Source organism: Panicum virgatum, chromosome 4N, assembly GCF_016808335.1.
Source record: "Panicum virgatum strain AP13 chromosome 4N, P.virgatum_v5, whole genome shotgun sequence".
NCBI classification, from domain to species: Eukaryota; Viridiplantae; Streptophyta; class Magnoliopsida; order Poales; family Poaceae; genus Panicum; species Panicum virgatum.
The window spans coordinates 28,256,967-28,278,273 of record NC_053148.1 but is presented as its reverse complement, the minus strand read 5'-3'; the positions used below and the strand labels follow the sequence as shown (position 1 = coordinate 28,278,273).

At 46.3% G+C, this 21,307-nt stretch overlaps 2 protein-coding genes across 2 annotated transcripts; both read right to left on the bottom strand.

Annotated features, from left to right (window-relative positions):
- Nucleotides 1-6,402: 6,402 nt before the first annotated feature.
- On the bottom strand, nucleotides 6,403-8,375 carry LOC120670480 (sugar transport protein MST6-like). Its single transcript, XM_039950579.1, has one exon. It carries the CDS (start codon nucleotides 8,339-8,341, stop codon nucleotides 6,782-6,784), a length of 1,560 nt encoding a protein of 519 aa, XP_039806513.1. The 5' UTR covers nucleotides 8,342-8,375; the 3' UTR covers nucleotides 6,403-6,781.
- An 11,940-nt stretch (nucleotides 8,376-20,315) lies between these two features.
- Nucleotides 20,316-20,777, bottom strand: LOC120669267. Its single transcript, XM_039949044.1, has one exon. The coding sequence runs from the start codon at nucleotides 20,775-20,777 to the stop codon at nucleotides 20,316-20,318; it is 462 nt and encodes a 153-aa protein (XP_039804978.1).
- Nucleotides 20,778-21,307: the final 530 nt, after the last annotated feature.

Here is a 21,307-nt window from a genome sequence, read left to right as displayed (position 1 = left end):
GATCTGAGAGAGAGAGGAGCGTGAGAGTGAGAGAGATATGGGGAACAACATTGATAGTGATGATAAGGCCGAAAGCCTGTGCTCAAGTGCAGAATTGATGGTAAGATAGTGCTAGCTGTAGGGAAACAAAAAATCTCAAGTTTACCAAAAAAATAAAATTGGAAAGGAAACTAACTGCAGACTCTCCGTCTGCGTGCCAGGTGTTCTTCTGTCTTTTTTTTGAACCCTCTCAAACTGAAAATATTGTTATAGTATCTGTTCGCATACATAGAGACACACTCGAATCCGAAACACCTCCCTACATACACCAACAGACCTACAACTATACACAATCAAAACACAAAACGCGTCCTATGAGAGATCACCGAAGACCAGAGAATCCGGTGTGCAACGAGGGACGTCACCTCCCATTGTGGCTCCACGCGTGAGAGGGTGCCTGAGACAGCAAAGACTGAGCTCGACGAAGCTGCAACCAACCAGCAAAGACTTGTATTGTAATTACCAGCTGCTGGTATGGTGTGCTCATGGATGGGAGGCTGCTGAAATCATCCAGATAAGTCACAACTTAGTGTTTTCTATTTTTTTTATGAACAGCTAGCTGTCTATTGACTAATTTACTAACTACTAGCTGTCAAAATGTGTTGCAGCCTTGCAGGAGCTGGGAACATGCAAGAGTAAGGCAGCTAGGAATCAGATATGTCTACTGCCCCTCTTTTTATACTTACTATGACTCATATATAGTAGTTATATATATATATATAGTTATATACATAATATATATAATTTATGGCTATATTGCCAAAACGCCTAGAAAAACGCTTAGCGCCGCCTAGGGCCGAGTACTCCCGACTAGGCGCTAGGCAGTGGGTCAGCGCCTAGATTCCGCCTAGCGCCTAGCTGAACTTTGTCTAGAGCTATATCCAACCAAAAATTATGTTCTATACCAATCTGTAAATCTTGGCAAAAAATCTACAACTTTGGTAGCACTGATAGAACAGTTTCAGCCATTAAGGTTTCTTGTGGTGGAACTTACTCATCCGGGTTCGAGTCCTAAACTCAGCACGAGTGTTTATATTTTTCTAGATCTATTTTAGGATTTAACTAGTACTATTCTTTCAATGGTAAGCGATGTGCCTGCCGAAAGCGAGACATCTATAGTCGTCAATCTTTTGGATTTTCAAGATCAGTCCTTTCCTCGTTCCAGTTTATTCATCCTCTCTTTATATTTTTAATTTTTAATTTCATCTTTTGTGTTCTAATCTTATGCAAATGTTCTTTGGATTTATAGTTCTTCTTTTCAAAATTTAGATTATTCCATCTCTATTTTTATAGTTTTTTCTTCCTAATTTTTCTCTATTCTTTTTCTTTACTATTTTCTATTTATTTTCTTCCGACCTTTAACTTTTCTTTCTTTTTTTCCTTATATTAGTGAGTGAGTCAGTGTAGTTTTTTCTTCCTAATTTCTCACTATTCTTATTCTTTACTACTGATTTTCTATTTATTTCCTTCCGGATTTCAGATCTGATTACTTCTTGTCTCCACGAGAAGACGAATCTAAACATGACGGATACTCTAGCTAACCACTAGACTAAAAGGCTCTTTCGCTTTTTTTCCTTCTAATTCTCTCTATATTTATTATCTTCATTTACTCTTTCTTTCCATTTTATTTTCCCTTCTAAGCGTTAGGTTGATATTCTTAATTTATCTTTTTTTCAACAACATTCCTCTTTCTAGTATATAATTAGGTGAGTTTCTATATTGGCACAATTTGTTTGTATTGAATAGTGATTCGTGCACTGTGTATATATTTTTTATATACTATATATGTTTATAGGAATATTTTTTTTTGCAATGAAGTTGATTTTCTTCATGTAAAATTATTTGTATGCGTGTAAATAGTTTGTTCGGAGTACTAAATTATTTATTCTCTTTGTAGACTAAATTGTTTGATGATGTTGACTCATTTGTTCGTGATATTCATTTCAATTACCTAGTTCATATAATTAAATGTTTGCGATGATTAATAGATTGACCAATGTTTACTATTATTTGTCCTTTACATTTAATCTTTTGTTCCTAGAGATACTTATTTGTTCATGTGGTTCAAACATTTGTTTCCAGTAGCTGGAACCAATTATTTGATATTAAAATAATGTTTATTTAGAGATAGGCAAGTGTGTTCTTGTTTTGAAGATGTTGTCATGAGAAAGATAATGGTACAATATAAATCTAATCTGGACACTCGGTTTAATACCTAGAGCTTTTTTTAAAAAAATTTCGAATTTGCATGCATGTGATTAATGTCAGCATTGTTTGTCTACTTCTGCATGCATGCGTAGATTCAATCCTCTTTAACTGTAACATGCGCTCAAACAGTCTTCAATCTCCATAGGGGAATCGGTAACAGATTAACGAGCCTAATTGCAGCCCAATTAATTGGTTGCCGCAAACATCACCAAAGCGATATATAATCGCGTCCAAAGCACGGCCGCGCTCCAGATGCCGCACGAAAGATGCCAGACTCGCCTCCATCCTGAGCATGTTGAGGCAGTCGTGCTGCGGGGAGATGCTGCAGAGACGCATCCTGGAAAAGGTGTGGCATGTGCCCTTGCGGGGGGCTGCCGTGAGCTCGCTCGCCAGGTGCTGCCGCCATGCGCGTCCTCGCCAGAGGCTGCCGTAGCGGGCACCCTCGCCCGAGGCTGCAGCTCCACACGGGGCGCCACCGCTCGCCGGGGGACGCCCCCGGCACTCCCTGATCGGGGGGGGGGGGGGTGACAAGCCCCACGGTGGAAGATCCCTCGACGGAGCGCCTCCTTGGCCTCTTCCTACTTTCTGATCTGAGAGAGAGAGGAGCGTGAGAGTGAGAGAGATATGGGGAACAACATTGATAGTGATGATAAGGCCGAAAGCCTGTGCTCAAGTGCAGAATTGATGGTAAGATAGTGCTAGCTGTAGGGAAACAAAAAATCTCAAGTTTACCAAAAAAATAAAATTGGAAAGGAAACTAACTGCAGACTCTCCGTCTGCGTGCCAGGTGTTCTTCTGTCTTTTTTTTGAACCCTCTCAAACTGAAAATATTGTTATAGTATCTGTTCGCATACATAGAGACACACTCGAATCCGAAACACCTCCCTACATACACCAACAGACCTACAACTATACACAATCAAAACACAAAACGCGTCCTATGAGAGATCACCGAAGACCAGAGAATCCGGTGTGCAACGAGGGACGTCACCTCCCATTGTGGCTCCACGCGTGAGAGGGTGCCTGAGACAGCAAAGACTGAGCTCGACGAAGCTGCAACCAACGATGAGCTCTTCCTTCGTAGAAGAACCAACTCCACGAGCTCATCGGCAGTGCCGAAGGAGATCACCACCGACGGAATGGAGCTCGGGAGAACTTATTCCAAAGGGGACGCCGCCGCCACCACTCGACGCCGTCACCGGAAACCGGACCCGAGGGCTGTCGCCGCCGCGCACGACGCAGACCACCCCCCACAGCTGCCGCACCCGAGGCCATCACCGTCGCCTCCAACGCCGGCCCCATCCGCAGAAGCCGCACCCGACGCATACCACCCTGCGAAGGAGCCGCGAGAGCCAGCCCCCCTCACCCGCAGGAGCCATGGAGGTTGCCGGCGAGGAGGGGAGCCGTCCCCACGGCCTCCTGCCGGAGAGAACACCGAGCAGTTTCTGAGTCGCTCGGTGGAGTCGGGACTCGGGAGAGGGAGAGAGACTTCGAGAGGTGTTCTTCCGTCTGATGATGGGTCTAGCCTTAGCTGGTTTCTGGGCTGTTATTGGGCTGCGTGATACCGTGAGTTTTTATCTTCCGATAGATAGATAGATAAGAACCCCCGTTCATTCCCAGCCCATCTCAGCCTTTTCCCGTCACCCCTTGTTTGGATCGATTGCTTCTGTTCCTGTTCCTGCTGCAGCTCCTCCTTTTCCTACTATCAAGAGGATGGATGGGGATGACAGTTTTGATGAGCAAGCAAGCAGGACGTCATTTTTGGATTCTTCTTCCTTTTTTTTCCACTCATCGTATGCTGGCTGGCTTAGAGAGAGTTTTGGTTAGTTGACCGGCATTAAAATTAGTCCAATTGTCGATATTAATAGTTTTGCCTTTTTTATATACATAATTTTTACTATATATATAGAGTTCCAGACATAGTATATAACTAGGTGCATAGCAAAATATATATATTTGGAAAAGCCAAAAAAATTGTAATTTGGGATGAAGGTAGTAATTAATATGCATAGCACAATTGATGGATAGCAAAATCGTTCGACAGGCCAATCGTTCAGACGAATAGCATGTTTCTCAAATGCATGTTTAGCTTCTTCCGACTGCATCATTTCAGTTTCTTAGTTTCTCCAGTTCATGATGCACCTTAACTGTATGTTTCAACCAGTACATTGAAATAACTTAGTAGGTATGCGTAAGTTCAAGATATACATTTGCATAATTTCAGGTTGAAACAATATTTCAGTAGGTTGTATCTTATCTGATGGCTAGTTGTTCATTACCAAACATAGTTCAAGTTATAAAAGCTATGATATGTTTGCAAAAATTTAGATAGGTGCCCAAAGTGTAGTAGTGCAGCATCTGTATGGTTGGCCACTGTAGGAGCTGCTTAATTTTATTCCTGCATATCACTTTTTGTCAGCCAACCCGTGTTTGAGACTTGCATCCTCTTAATATCAAAGCAGGGGCGGTCTGCCCTTCCCAAGTTTGTATTTTATTGCTGCATATTTCTAGTTGTAAAATACAACTAGAAAAAAAATTTGTGCTCGTTGTTTCCGTTACCTAAAAAATTATAATGGCATTCAGTATTGACCTCTTCTCTTAAAGGTTATCAATTACTTTCCTTGTGATGTCCAATAGCTGCTAGATACCCAGAGCTGCCTAAAGAGAAGTCTGAATAAATTAATTAATCATTTCATTTATTTGGAGTTGAATAATTATTTATGTCTAAACTATTTCAACCACCAAAATAGTACAAGTAACTTCCGGTATATTTCTTCAATCTCTTCAGGTGGTCTTATTGTCATTTAGTATGAGAATTGAGATTTAGATTCCATGTGCAACATACAAGAAACTCTACATAAAAACAATGAAGATACAATCGAAACTGTAGAAGAATCTGTCGCAAGAATGGACACTGACGAAAATGGAAATGGTGGATGTCTACGATTACCTTAAAACTAGCCATTGATGTCAGCTATTACTTTATATTGTATTTTCTCTCTCCAGGTCTTGGATTCAATTCTCGGAGGGAGTGAATTTCATGTTGGAGTTAAAAAAAATCCCCTCATCTACCTACACAACCAAAGCACATGAAAAATAGGTCCTGGCCTGCATCCCAGCCCGCTCTCATGCGGGTTAAGGTACGGGCAACGAGACCCATGTGTAAGGGTGGGGCAGGGATTTTGGGGGTTTTCTTGGGTTGCGTGATAAGATCTTCTCCTTAATCAATGTCTGGGAGCTGCCATACCCCCCCCCCTCCCCCGCAGGTCAAGTTTTTTTTTAGAATGTTGCTTATGCATGGGTAAAATTGCCACTTTGTTGGTTGAGTTGTCATTCTGTTGTTACATTGCATAAATTATCTCACTGGCATGTTGGAACTTTGCATCTGTTTTTCCTGTATCCTTGCTTCCGGTGCTCTTGTTATTACTGTATCTGAATCAGGAAAAACTTGCAGGTATTCTCTCTTTGGGCTGTCATTGACATATCTTACTCTCTCCAGGATGTTGCCCATGGATCTTTGTAGCCATGGTGCCAGACATTTCTGTACACCCCTGTTCTCCATCTGTATGATTAAATTTTTGTACCTATGCTATGTTATCCAGCTGTTTGCTAAAATTTTTGTACTCGTTTGCTTCAGATTTCAAGTGGTATAAATCTTGCTTTCTTAGTGTAATAAGACATGACATGCGCTGCTGCAGAATATCATGCTTTATGAGAAGGATGGTATAGGGGAGCAAATGTATATCAGTGCTCTTCGTTATGAAGGAGAAAATGTATAAGCAGAATGTTCATCCTTGTATCAACCGAATGATGGGAGGGGATATAGGGTAAGGATGCCCCCAAGGGCCAAGGGGTTTGGGTGGCAGGGAAAGGATTCACCCAATCCCTCCTGCGGATTGGTTCCGTCTCTTGATTGAATACCCCGAGGCCGAACAAAGACTAAGGCCATGTTTAGTTCCAATTTTTTTTCAAAATTTCCTGTCACATCGAACTTTTGGACACATACATGTAGTATTAAATGTAGTTTTTTAAAAAAACTAATTGCACAGTTTAATTGTAAATGATGAGATAAATCTTTTTGAGCCTAATTAGTCTATGATTGGACACTAATTACTAAATAAAAACTAAAGTGCTACAGTAGACGAATTCAAAAAAATTCGCGAACTAAACACACCCTAAAGTGAGAAACAAAACAACCTTCTGAATTTGGGTAATTCAACTTATTAAATTTTGAGAAAAATGTATCAATTTGGGGTACGCTAGCCGCTAGAGCTAATATCCTACTGTCCTGTCTCGGAAACACGATCACAGATCACTAGTTACAATCAAGTGCATTAACAGTATTCCTCATCCTTTGTCCCTTATGTAAGTTTCACATCTCTCCGTCTCCGCCCATCAATGGCGTGCCAGCAGCTTTGCTTTGCTCTGATGACCAAATAAATAGCCATCAAGAGCCGGTGCTCTCCGGACTCCGGCTCTTTGCATCACCAACCATAACGTTCCTCATTTGTGAAGCAAGAGCACTACCTTGATTTCACCAGTGACCACTCTCGGTGTCGACGACAAGGCCACCGTCCTCACCGTCGGTGGCAAAGCGTTTCCAGTACCAATGCGCCTTCCAGACGGCGGCCATGTCCTCGATGGGCACCCCCTTGGTCTCCGGCAGGAACAGCGCGACGAAGAGCGTCATGGCGGCTAGCAGGCCGGCGAAGACGAAGAAGAGCCCGAACTTGAGGCAGCAGAAGAGGGGCAGGAACGCCTGCGCCACCACGAAGTTCATGAGCATGTTCCCCGCCACCGTGATACTCTGCCCCGCGGGCCGCACCTCCAGCGGCATCACCTCGCTCGGCACCAGCCAGCCCAGCGGGCCCCACGACCACGAGAACCCCGCGATGTACACGCACATCACCACCACCGTGGCCGTCGCGCACGCCGCCGGCATCGCCACGGTGCCGCGGAACCCGAGCGTGGCGCCCATCAGGGCGCCCATGACCACCATGCTGATCAGCATCTGCAGCCCGCCCAGCAGGAGCAGCGCGCACCGCCCGATCCGGTCCACGGTGAGCACCGACACGAAGGTCGCCAGGAGGTTGACGAGGCCGGTGATCACCGCGGACATGAGCGACGCGCTGCCGCCGAAGCCCGCCGTCTTGAACAGAACCGGCGCGTAGGTCTGGAGCACGATGCCCGTGAGCTGCTGGCACATCGGGATGGCCACCGCCATCACCAGCTGCGGGCGGTACCGGCGCCGCAGGATGTCCCGCCACGGGCGCGTCACCGCCTTGGACGCCGCGCTGGCCGCCGCGAGGTCGTTGTACTCGTCGTCGACGTCCTCGACGTCGCGCACCCGGCGGAGCATCCGCTTCGCCTCCTCGGGCCGGCCGCGCTCCAGGAGGGAGTTGGGCGTGTCGTAGAGGAAGAAGGAGCCGACGGCGATGACGGCGGCGGGGACGGCCGCGAGCGCGAGGCTGAGGCGCCAGCCCCAGCCGCCGGCAATCTTCTGCGTGCCGTAGTTGACGAGCGTGGCGAGCAGGATGCCGACGGTGATCATGAGGTTGAAGCCGTTGTTGAGCATCCCGCGCATCCTGGCGGGCGCCATCTCCGACAGGTACAGCGGCGCGGTCTGGCTGGCGAAGCCGACGCCGACGCCCAGGAGGACGCGGCCCAGGATGAGCATGAGGACGCCGTTCGCGGCGCCGTTGAGGGCGCTGCCGGCGAGGAAGGTGGCCCCGCCGCAGAACATGGACCACTTGCGGCCCGCGGCGCGGGTGAAGGTCGCGGCGAGCAGCGACGCGGCGAGCGCGGAGAGGAAGATGGAGGACGTGAACGTTGTCAGCAGCTGGCTGTCGAACACGCAGTACTGGCTGCCGCCGCGGTCCGCCGCCGCCTCCCGCTGCCTGAGGTACACGGACGGGAAGAACCTGGCGAGGAACGGGTCCATGGACGTGACGCCGCCGGAGACGCCGATGTCGTAGCCGAAGAGGAGTCCGCCGGTGGCAGCAATGAGGCACGCCGTGAAGACGAAGAGGGTGAGCCCGCCGGGGTAGTCCTGCCGTCCGCCGGCGGCCGGCGCCACCATGGCCCCGCCCGCCATTGTTGCGGACTTGCAGGCGCACGAGTAAGCGGAACACGAAGAGTTAATCCACCTGTAGGTATCTCGGAGAGGGAGGGGAGATTTTATTGCCGTGCGATCAGCCGATCACGTACGTACGCGCTACGTTTCATCCAGCTGTCTTTCATCCGGAGAGGTTTCGTTGTTTGCACGCATATACAGTGGGACTCAAGTTGGTTTCGTGCGTGTGCTCTCTGGACCGGGGAAATACAAATCCTATGGTCGGTTCGAGTGAGTCATTTTTTCGCAAAATTATTTTCGAACCGCATCCCGTTTCACATTTTGGAATACTAACGTTTTTTTACTCCAAAATGATTAATGGTGAACGGCGTTGAAGAAATCATACTATTTTACATACTTTAGAAGTTGAAATAGGGGATTACGAATTTGCGATATCTTAGGTCCTGTTTGGGATGGCTCCCAGCGGCTCCGGCTCCGCTGCACATTATCAGTGGCACCACTGTTTATTGAAGCGGCTTCACTCCCTTCCCTCCTCTCTCACTAACATCGCCACTGTTCAACGAAGCTACCGGAGCCCAGTTTGGGTGGCTCCACCGGCTCCGGGCTACAGAGGCGCTACAGTGCCAGAGCCGGAGCCGGCGGGAGCCCTCTCAAACGGGACCTCAATTATTCTCACACGACGACACGAGTGTTTGACTGAGTTTGTAAGGACAATGACCTAATTAGGCTATTATTGCATGATCCCGTACGCAATTAGCAATATAATCTTTATTGACAAGGTTTGTCCAAAATCTATGTCCACGGGCTAGAACTATGTACGAGATTTGGTTGAAACCTTCTTCTCCCAAGCCATAGTAAAATCTCATATTGTAACACTAGTCCAGTCGACTTCCAAAAAACATTAACAAAGAGAAACTATACATTCTTGTCGATTTGAAACCAGCCGAAAGGAATGCCAAAAACCGTCAGGAATAAGCACCCTAATCCTGACGGCCATAACAAACAGATAGGACTTAAAGAGAAACCGGCTGGAGGAACTCAGCGCGCCAAACATAAGCTGGGTGGGCTATTCTCCCGCGCTTGTCTGACTGCGTCAAAACATCAATATCTTGTTTACCCTAAAACCCCAAACTTTTCATGCGGGCCTTTTCCCTCTCCATACCATGTAGTCTGTTGCCGCCGCACTCCCTCCCGCAGGCGCGTCGCCCCGAAGCCCCCCCTCCCCCGCGGCTAGCTGGAGCCCCCCGGTGGGTGCCCGCGCCGAAACCCCCTTGTGCGGCCGGCTGGAGCCCCCCACGCGATGGTGGCCCGAAGCCATCCCCCCCCCCCCCCCCACACACACACACATCTCTTCGTGCTCCCCCAGAGCAAGCAGTAAGGCGCTGACTCACCCCATCCTCACCCTACCAGTGACCTTATTCTTCTTCAATTCCGCAATCTTGTCGAGTAGGTCTTTCATTTGATCTGGATTGCGACCAGTCAATGACCACTCGCTACAGATCTTAGGCAGGTCCGGGGTTCGGCTAGGAAGGGATGGCTCATGGTTTCCGACATAAAACCAATTGGTTTTTCCAGTCGATCACTTTAGTGGTAAGTTTGTAAGAGATGTATTTTTTGTCCAATCCCTAGCGCAACTGCACTCCAGCACCAACAACGTCAGCTATGTTATTTTTGGCTAGGTTGGCCGATGGAAGAGATGACAAAAATAAGTTAAAATGGGGCTCAATGCCCAAGAATGCTACATATAGATAAACAAAAATTGAGATGTGAAGTATGGAATTCGGAGTGAGATGATGTAATTAGATTCCCCAGTGAAAAATGTGAAAAAGAAGACCCCATCAAAAGTCGGAGGTGGGTACTGCAAGACCACGCTCGACAAAAGACCGAAACATGACAATTTCTTTGGTCGCTTCATAGGGTTTGCCGTGACCCTCGGCAGACCACCACTGCACAATCGCTCAGGATTGTAGCAGGCACTCATCTACTCTTCTTCCGCCCTTCAGCCATGGTCTCGACTACCTTCTCCTTCCCCTTGCCACTGGATTTCTTCGGCGCCATTCGAAATGTCATGAGTCGTTTCTCGCTAATACGCTACCGGATGTGCGCAAGGAGAAAGTGGATCTGGAAAAAGGGGGTGGATGGAGATATCCTGATAGGAAATGGCCGACAAGAGCTCAAATAGATCTAAAATGGCGGTGGTGGCAGATGCAAAGGAAAGCAAAGGCAGTGAAGGCTTAGGGTAATAAACCCTAAGTTACCACGCGGTTAAATAAGCAGCAGTGGTGGCATTATGGTGATTTCTTTGAAGTCTAAGAGTCACCCGGTGTTATGATTTATTTTTGAGTGGTAATTTCTGGATTTTTGAGGATGCTATTTGCTTAACCATTTTTTCTGGGATATCATCCGAAAAAAAGATTTTTGAATTTTAGAATCAATATACCTAGTTATACCATCAAAATAAATTCTCAAAATTGCACGGTATTATATGCCACGCCTTGAGATCTTTTATTCCAAATTTTCAGATTTGGATTCAAGGCTCGGGGGCTGCAGGACATGTGTCATTGATGATTTATTTTTCAATTTTTTGGAAGATGAGGGCGAAAAGACTGATTTGACCATCAGGCTGATTCTACGATTCAACCTATGACTCGAGAACTACTCCATATGGAGTGCGAGTTCATCGCATACCATATAAAGAAAGACAACTTGGAGCTTGAGCGCCTCACAACATCGACGCAACCAAGAAAGTACTGGGTAGACTACTCGAAAGCGCTCGAAAACACTTTCAGAATTACTCGACGCCTGCAGCACTCGACTACGAAGAGTTATGGGGCTTGTTAGACTCGAGGCAACAGAACTGCTCATAGCGTAGAATATTCTAGAATAAAGGATAGCACATGTCCTGTACCTTATCCTATTGTAACTATGCGAATAGGAGTAGAACTAGTTAAATAGAAGCAAATTACCCGAGTAGTACTCGGGTACAACCCCTAAGCTAGTATTCGTATAGGATTTTCATGTAATCATGTTGCCTAGACTATATAAGGGCGGGCAAAGACCCCCCGAAAACATACAACATCTAAGCCAATACAAATCAACACAGGACGTAGGATACTACGCTCTCGCCAGCCCGAACTTGTCTAAAGTTTTGTGTTTTTTGCATCATCGTGTTCCTGATCTCGACGACACCCTACCTACAAACAAACACCATGGGGTATTCCTAGGTAGGCTTGGCAGTTAAATAATGATATGCTGGCATGTTAAAATAGGGCATTGCCATGTTCTTACATATGGCTGATGCACTTGGGTAAGTGTTTGTTTCTAGAACTAATGAGCTCAAAATTTTGGTGTGTAGGATGGTGGTCACCTTCAAGACTCTAGCTTGCCTTGGATTAATTGGGTCGCATTTCATAAGGAGTTTAGCATCAGATTAAAGTCAAAATGTTATGCTTAAATTTACTGGTTGCCATGTTCTCTCATACGTGAATTTTTCAAAGAGATCATGTGGTGTGGTAAAGTGTCTTAAAATTTAATTTATAGATAATCTAAGGATCAGGTCCTAAAAACGTCAAGGTCTAATTTTATACAATTTTGAGCTAAAAATATGTAAGATTTAAATTATATTGTGAAGAGACCATTAGGGGCATTATGATCCGTTACCACCCCTACTGCCTGATAGAGATAGTAAGTAAGGGTAATAAGGACAGAAAATAGAAAAACTGCACCTTGTCGCCCCGTGTTTGTCAACGAGAGAAAATCCGACCAAAATAATCCATCCCCCGCAGACCCCATTCCGCCATGGGCGTCGAAGTCTCACCAGCACATACCACTGTCGCTGCTCAGCCCTTCTCCCAGAAGGCATTCGGCACCGCCGCCGTCAGCGACCATGACGCCGCCTCCTCTTAGCACCCCTGCATACTTACGCCCTTCGCCCACGCTATGCTGCTAGTTAACAACAAATAAGACGATACTCTTCCCCATTTCTGCATGTCCAAAAAATTTAGAAACACAAGCACTTTGGTGTTATCTCATTTTATTGAAAAACACTATCACAAAATTCAGCAGCGGTTTTAGCATCAGTACTCACATAAGAGTATTACACAAGTTTCCTCTCAGAAAACCATCGTCGATACAACAGCCACAATCTCCATTGTCTTCTTTTGTCCATCCCAGCTTCTCTAAGGGCTAGTTTGGCTGCAAGGGGAGAAGAAACCAAGGATTTCCCGTGGCATTTCGTTCCCTGGGCAGGAATTCCCGCTCCCCTACTGTCGTTTGGGAGCACTAGGGTCAAAAATCCAAAAAATAGAAACTAATTGTAAGACCATTGGAAAATTAAAAATCAGTACAAGGTCACTCAATCAGTGCTTGATCTGCACTCCATCTCAAATAAACATATCCAAGATAAATTTGAATTCCTTTGTCCATACAATCTACATATATTACAATTAAGTTCAATTCATGGAGAACTGAAACTAAATACCATCCAAGATAAGAAATGTTGCAGGCATCCCCTAGGACCTCACTGAACTTGGGTCTAGTTGACTGATCAACTTGCATGTCAAGAAAAGATATCTATTAGGCATGCTACCAGTAGTCTAATAGAGGGCACGAGTGCAAAGTGTAACACCCCGCCCTCATCGTAGCACAACCCAGCCTTTCCAATGGGCGAGCCTATTTATACATAGCCCCTCACTTACACTTTCGTCCTCGCTTCGCATAAAAGGATTAACACAAAGGTGTTATGGTTGGAAGCCAGATGCTTATGAGTTGGCTCCATCCTTGCTGAACAAACAATGTGGTACTAAACATGTGCACAACACTCATGGGCCCAATATATATCCAAATTCGGCTGGATGTCACACAGCCAAGACTTGAGGGAAAAGATATCAAATTTGAGCTAAGCCACATTATGGGACTACAAGAAAATGGGCTTTCATCCCTTCAATTAGTACTGGGCCAAGACACCGGCCGATACTAAATGTCGCATTTTAGTACCGGCCAATGTTTTGGCCCGGCACTAAAATGGCACGGCCATTTAGTACCGGGCCAAGACAGCGGCGGCTACTAAAATGCGACATTTAGTACCGGCCGTTGTCTAGGCCTGGTACTAAATGTTCCTCCAAGGGTTACTTCAAAAGGAATGCATCTCCCATCTAGTCACATGTGATGCATAGGTGGGGTGGTAAGAAAGGTTTGCGCGAGGTTGGAGGTCATGAGTTCAAATCACAGGAACCGCGCACACACATATTACGTGTAAAATTCACGTGACTTGTGACTTGGGACGATGCGCTTGTGCGAGGGCCTCCCAGCTTCATTTTTTTTATTTTTTGGGTGCGAAACCGTTTAGTACTGGCCAATGTTACTGAACGGTACTAAATCGCACCTTTAGTACAAGGATTTTTGACCGGTACTAAATGGCGTGCCATTTAGTACTGACCATCAGTACCAGGCGGAGAACCGGTACTAACCGGGAGTTTTCGCCCGGTGCTAATGTCATGTTTTCTAACAGTGTGGACTAATACCTAGAAAAGAAACAAATTACATGGAAATTATACTACAGAGCCACCTGTCTGCCTGCCTGACCCAACAGGAGCAGAGTAATCACAGTTTTGAAAGTCAAACAAACACCACATAGCCTCCAAAGAGTAACCATACAGGTATTGCTTCCAAAGCCACCAGCAGCACAATAATCAACTGTAAACCACAATTGCATCACTCCTGCCATAAAAGTTCTAGCTTCTATGCATAGCTTCCACCAAGCGCTCTGCTAGTAACATAAAGAAAACCTCAAAAGCATCAGTTCTTTAGCATGAAGCATAGTTTTCTTGAACTATATTTTGTCTTCCATTACTTCTTAGACAGTTTGAGCCACTATGTACCATCCTTCCTGACAACCCCCACCAGGAACAGTGCACAAACAAATATAACAGTGTATATGTTATAATCAGGGAAATCAGTTACACAATTCTAATGAGATGCAAAAACTAGTCAATAACTTTCTATCATCTTTCCTAATATATGTTACAACAGTGTCAAACAATATTTGTTTAACACATGGTTACTGGCCACTAGCAAGTAGGCACTCAGATCATGCAACAGATGGATTGCAAGGACCATTCATTATTTTGTCAGTATCTAATTAAAGTTCAACTAGGAAATGGCTTCAGAGTTTTCAGTTGTACCCCAAATCCTAATCTGATCAGACACACCATAGCAGGACCTAGCAAGCACAGTTTAGAAACTGAACTCTGGTGCAGCAAAATACTTGTACAGAGTTTACTTAATATTGAGACATATGTACTTAATTCAGAATGCAGTTACAATCAAACTTCCAGCAAGTTGTTGATACCCTATCGAGGCACTAGGTGGACTGAAATAACAGTGAAGTGGATTTTCCGATGTATTGTCTCTCCACTAAGTTGGAATTTCTTTTTTTAGCCTCTCGGTGCTAGCATTATGAGAGAGCATGGACATAAATATTTTTAACTGATCCTCAATCTTAACACTACGAGTATCAAGTATCAAATTCTCCACTCTGAGAAAATGTGCTATTGCTCTAAAAATATGAGACTCCATCCTGAACTCCACTTTGCACCACCTCTCATGACCTTCTAAAATTTCTTTCACCCTTTCTGCCCCTAGATAGAGATGCAGTGTGCTCTGGCATCTTCTCATCATATAAGCACAGTTGAGGCACAGCTAGAAATAGTTTATTGTCCCCTTCTTCCTCATCTAACATCATTCTTCTAACTTGATCCTCCCAAGAATCCATTTTCTATTATAGATATAATATTATTTATTAGTAAAATAGTTATAGCTGTATGTCATATGGAAACAACACATATAAAATATAGCTGACTGCTGCTGGTATGTTTGATACATATGGCAACTAATGCAAGTATATCTCAAAAAGTTATGAAGTACAGGTAGGTATGAGGAAATGAGGAATAAAGGACCATGTAAATTAGAGTGTCAGATTTGGGTATGCAGAGTTGATTATTCATTTATGTACTTGACTAAAGCTATCTTAATTGTTAATTACAAAAGGAAGGGTTAATTAGGCTCAAAGACCACCAGACCCCCAAACTTAGTCGGTCTACATTATGAAATGAAGGACATGGAGCAACTGAAAGAAATTAGAATAATGGTTTCTTAGTGGAGAGGATCTTGGAGATCAGCAAGCATAGAATCTACAAGAGACATCATGGAGCATTTGCAGATATCCAGAATTTAGGTGAAAAAAAGGGGTGCATATTCTTCTACTGCTAGCTAGTTATGATTCTGTGTTTCTCAAGACATAATTCCAAAGGAAAAGAATTTGACAAGCTACAAGCAGATAAAAATAAGCATAAAGAGCATTGTACCTTGGTATGGCTTGGAACAGTGCTAGTTTGACTCTAGGTATGGCTGTTCTTGATTTGATAGTGGCACTAGCAGGTCCTGTTCAGAGAAAAGCACAAGATATTCAGCAACTCAATACAATTTGATAAATTAATTAATCAGAACCTATGAGCTAAGGTGAATAGACGGATGCAAATCTACTTCTACTGAAGAATTGACAGCAAAATGAAAGACCAGATCGGGTGCTCTAGCCTAAGAGGGGGATGGGATGAATTAGGCAACTTAAAACCTTAACTTATTGCTCCAACTAAATTGCACAATATTAAACTAAAATATGCTATCTATATGTGCATCTAAGGTTGTTCTAGTGTGAAACCCCTATCCCAAAAGAGTTTAGCAACTTATAGCCTTTCCTATCAAGAAACTACTCTATGAAAGTAAAAGCATACAAAGATTGCTAGTATGAAATGCGGAAACTTAAAGAGAGGGATAGGAGAAGCAAACTCTCGACGCGGGTGTTTATCCCGTGGTTCGGTTAGCCACAAAAGCACATCTACATCCACGTTGTTGAAGCACTCACTAAGAGTATCGCTTCTCGGAGATCAAATCTCTTCCGCGGACTCAACCACGGTCACCTTGATTCCGGGTTCCACTAAGGAGCTTCTCCACAAAGGATGGGAGTCTCCACGTCCCCTGCACAAGATTGTTGTCGCCGCTCCACACCAAGTCGGAGGGTCGATGACGTGCCGGCAAGCTTCCAATGCTCCAAGGGGGCGGCGCACCGAATTTTCTTTTGGTTCACAAGAGAACCACAGCACAAGGGCTCAAGGCCTTGCTTTCTCACTCACTAAGAGCTAATCTTTACACAACACTCTTAAAGTGTGCTAAGGACTAAAGATATGAACACTAAGCTCTTGGATGGCTTGGAGATGTTCTTGGGTGTGTGTGATGTCCTTGAACGCCAGCAAACTTCAAATGGCCGGGGGATGGCATATATATAGGCCACCAAGTGAATAGAACCGTTGAGAGCCGTTGGGGCTTTCCTGCGTAAAGCACCGGATAGACCGGTGGTAGGGCACCGGTGCATCCGGTCACTCACGGCTCTGCTCTATCCGTTGGCCATCTGACAACTGACGTGTATGTCACCGGTTAGACCGGTGCTTGGTCACCAGTTCATCTGGTGCAGCTTCTCTTCCTTGCAACTGTCGCAGAATTACACCGGTGCCTTGCTCCGGTGACCACCGGTGTAACCGGTGCTTAAGAACTTCTCCTCGGCTGCTTGACATGCTCTCTGAGTAGAAGCATGGTGCTTGCACCGGTGCATCATTTTGGCACCACCGGTGCATCCGGTGCCACTAGGCTTGCTGGCACCAGCACTGCAGATTGCTCCGGTGCTTGGTCACCGGTGCATACAATGCCAACCGGTTAGACCGGTGCTACCTCACCGGTTCATCCGGTGCTACTGTCTTCTGCAGAACTCGTCCAATTCAATATTTCTTTGAGTTCTTTCTTCGTGTTTTGCTTTGCTTGGCTTTTTTGCTTCATCTCTGGGATCTATAATTGTTCACTTGACAAACTCATTAGTCCCATTGATTGCGTTGTTACTCAATCACCAAAATTACAAAACAATGGCCTAATGGGGTCATTTTCTTTACACAAAAGAAAGAAGTCATTCTGTGATTTAGCACTGAACTAGCAGTCTAGCAGAAACAAATCATGTCAATTGTCATTCCTCCAGATGCAGCTCAGTTGCGCTGCTAGTGGACTAGCCAGCGTATAGGATGTGTGCAGCTCAGTTGCGCTGCTAGTGGACTAGGCAACGAGGATCAAAATAGCTCGCATTCCTTGGGCTATGCCTGCAGCTCCTCCTCGATCTTTCCCCTCGGATCTAACACAGGAGTAGGGATCCACAACACACACTATAGCATGACGGAGCTTTTCATAGTGTTGAGAGGGATAGGGCGTGGGGTTTCTGTATCACGGATCATGAAGGTAATGGTGTCCTGGCGGGTTCAGGACAATTGCAGCAGTACATGATGCTTTATCGGCAGAAGGGGAGGCCTGCCTGGCAGCTCTGCCAGCGGCTATGGAACTGGGAATTTCTCGCGTCGCGTTGGAAACTGATTCGATCAATTTGGTGAAGACCCTCTCTTCAAATACGTTCGATCAGGCGCCTGGTGGAGTTATCTTCAGAGATTTGCGTGTCCTTTTGTCTCTGCATTTTGCTTATGTGGATCTTGCTCATGTCTCCCGTAGTTGTAATAAGTGTGCCCACGAACTAGATCAATCTGGTCTACAAAGGGACCCGGATGGCTGGATCAGCCTGTCATTTGGACTGATCCCCTTCCAAGCTTCATAACTACTCTGCGTGTCGTTCCCAGTATTGATGAATATAGAACGAGCAAGTTGCAATAAGAAAAAAGTAATCGAAACCAAAACCAAAAAGCCATGGCCACTTGCTCGGAATGTACGGCGCACCGTTCCAAGGCAGAGAAGTACTTCTTCCTCTGCTGCAATTCTCATCACATGGAAGAAAAATTCTAGACATATCATCACCCAAGTTTGTTAATATTACAATTTACAGTAGAAGATGACCCTATAGTGTTTTTAACAAGTGTGCATAGTGTACAGAGGAGGCAATGCAGGTATTTGTTAGAACAATAACACTATAACATATGGAGAAGTCTTTTGCTACGGTTTGCTTTGTTGGAAATCTCTAAGCACTCACACACTAAAAAACACACGAAGAACAGAGAGGAACAAAGCAATGGCGCACAAACACCGGCAACGCCCACACGCTGCCGTTTTTCTCTATTGCCTTGCACTGACAAACAGAGAGCATACAAGAATATATAGACACAGGCAGCACTAGAGCACACACTCCACTCACCCTGGTCTCCCGCCATGATCCGCCTCGAACTCCATCTTCTCGACGTCGCAGAACTGCTCAATCCCCGCCACCGCCGGGTACAGATGATCGGGCACGGTGTCGAGCAGCTTCTTCACCATGGCGGCGTCATCGAGCGTGGACCTGAGGCCGGCGAACTTCGCGGCCATGCCGCTGATCTTCCCGGCGTAGTCGTCCAGCGCATCCCCGTCCACCATGCACAGCTTGTCGAAGTCCCCCTTGAGCGTGGCGAGGCGCGCCGTCTTGATATGATCGGCGCCGACGAACCTCGTCTTGAGGCTCTTCCAAACCTCCTTCGCCGTCTTCTTCGTGGACACCTGCATGAGGATGTCCTCGGGCAGCGCCTGCAGTAGCTGCGCCCGCGCCGTCTTGTTCTTGTGCGCGTCCACCACGCCATTGCCCGACGGTGACACAGCCTCCCAGAGGCCTTGCGCGTCGAGGATCGCCTCCACCTTGATCGCCCACGCCGTGTAGCCCGCCGGCGACAACACCGGGTAGGACATCGACACCGAGCTCCCCCCGGCGCCCTGCGGAACCAATGCCATAGCTTCGGGCTCGAGGTAGTAGCGCAGGATCTTGGGCATGTACCGGCTCTGATGCCAATTGTTGGAAATCTCTAAGCACTCACACACTAAAAAACACACGAAGAACAGAGAGGAACAAAGCAATGGCGCACAAACACCCGACAATGCCTACACGCTGCCGTTTTTCTCTATTGCCTTGCACTGACAAACAGAGAGCATACAAGAATATATAGACACAGGCAGCACTAGAGCACACACTCCACTCACCCTGGTCTCCCGCCACGATCCGCTTGGCCCGGCGGCGTCGCGCGCGCCATACGCGCTTGACCAAACCGGCACAGCCCGCTCCAACAGATCGTGACGCTCTTGCCTAACAAACTCTCGCCAACAACGATTACCCGCGCAGCATACGCGACACCGCACCGACTGACTCAACGCACGCAGCAAGCAATGTACACCACCCAACACACGCACGCACCGCATGTGGCCGTGGCATACACACAACACACCTACTTGCATGCACAGACATGCACGAACGAACAACGCACACACGCACACACCAGCGTCGTGCACACACACAGCGCCGGGTTTATTCCTAACATGCTTTGTCGCAGTAATAGAGCTAGCCACCTGTAACAACATCGTAGCCATGATCGATCGAGACCATCTTGAATTCAAGATGTGGCAGCCATACTCGCAAACCGTCGGACGCCGCTCGCCGCCTGGACTCCTTGTTGGAGGCGGGGATGTAGAGGATCAACCTTGACGATGAGAATTTCGCTATAGCCGAAGATGCAGACGGAGGTGGATGGACAGAGCGGCGCTCGTTAATGAGTGGAGGTATTCACCGTGCCGGCGAGGCTGATAGGCAGGTGAGGATCAAAGTGATATGTTGGTGGCACTGGACGCCGCCGCCGTGATCACACGGATAATGAGACGGAGCGGATAATAATGGAGAAAACGAGTCTATGGGGACTGCCGCCAGTCGGGACCCATTGCCAAAATACTTAAGAAATCATTAGTCAATAACTTATTTGCTTTACGATTCTTTTATTGAGAGGACCATCGAAACAAAACTCCTAATATCCAGCAAATTATTCACCTGAGTCCAGCAGGTGTGTTCTTTACATAATCAACACACGCGGAAATTAAAGTGAAACAAAACCAACACGAATGCCATGCCATGTATGACACGTGGCCGCGGCCGTACATAGTAGGTGCCTTAGGTGCAGGAGGGGCTCACAGCAAACCCGCTTACGGGGAAGGACTGCGTGAACTGTTCAACATGAAACGTGAGCTGGTCACCGGCACGGTCGACTTGGCTGAACCCGAGCCAAGCATACTTGACCTGCACATCGACGCCGTACACTTCGGTGATGGACCCAGCATGGATGACTCCACCGAAGGTGCTGGCGAACTGCAGGTTGAATTTCTCGCCGCCGAGGTTAACAGGGAACCTGCACTCACGCGAGAGGGTCACCTCCAATTTGCCATCAGGGTTGAGGACGTACGACCGCACGCCCTTGGGGAGGAGGCCTCGCGGGAAGTTGTTCTTCTCAAGAATGTCGTATGCTGTGGTAGTTGCATCGGCCGTCACATTCGCCAAAGTCGTAGTGGCTGCAGCATAAGCAATATGGTGAATGGAAGCCACAAGGACGAGGAGGAGAATGTGCTGCTTGGCCATGACTGCTGACTAGAAACGGTAACAAGCAGAAGTGTATGATCGAGCTTGCGATAGGACACAGAAATGATGCATGGCTCCATTATATAGGCCATCACCGGCCGTGTATGCCGTGCTATTCGACTATATAGTTTAAATGCATTTATTCCTGCTGAATTATGTTCCCAAAATCTTTGTCGTCAATACATACCAATTAAACTAGGTTTTAATTGCAATAATTCCTGCCTAAATGGCATCCCTTCCAAACGTTCAGGGTACTAACGTATTTTCTAGAATTATGATTTGGATACATGCGTGCAACCATATTCCCTTGAAGTTACTCTGCCGTTATGTAACAATACGGCACCATTATAACATTTAAAATAAATAGTATTTATTACTAGAAATTGTGGAATTATTATTTCCATGTTGGGGATTCAGAATTATATCCATAGTACGCAGAAATATAAGCGCTACCACCGCAAATGTTTGATCTTTTTTACGTTACTAGGTTCGTGCCCGTGCGTTGCTACGGGCAGAGAAAGATTCAGCGC

What these genes read in the sequence shown, in the direction of transcription:
- LOC120670480 (XM_039950579.1), bottom strand. Translation starts at nt 8,341, where the DNA reads ATGGCGGGCGGGGCCATGGTGGCGCCGGCCGCCGGCGGACGGCAGGAC.
- LOC120669267 (XM_039949044.1), bottom strand. Translation starts at nt 20,777, where the DNA reads ATGGCCAAGCAGCACATTCTCCTCCTCGTCCTTGTGGCTTCCATTCAC.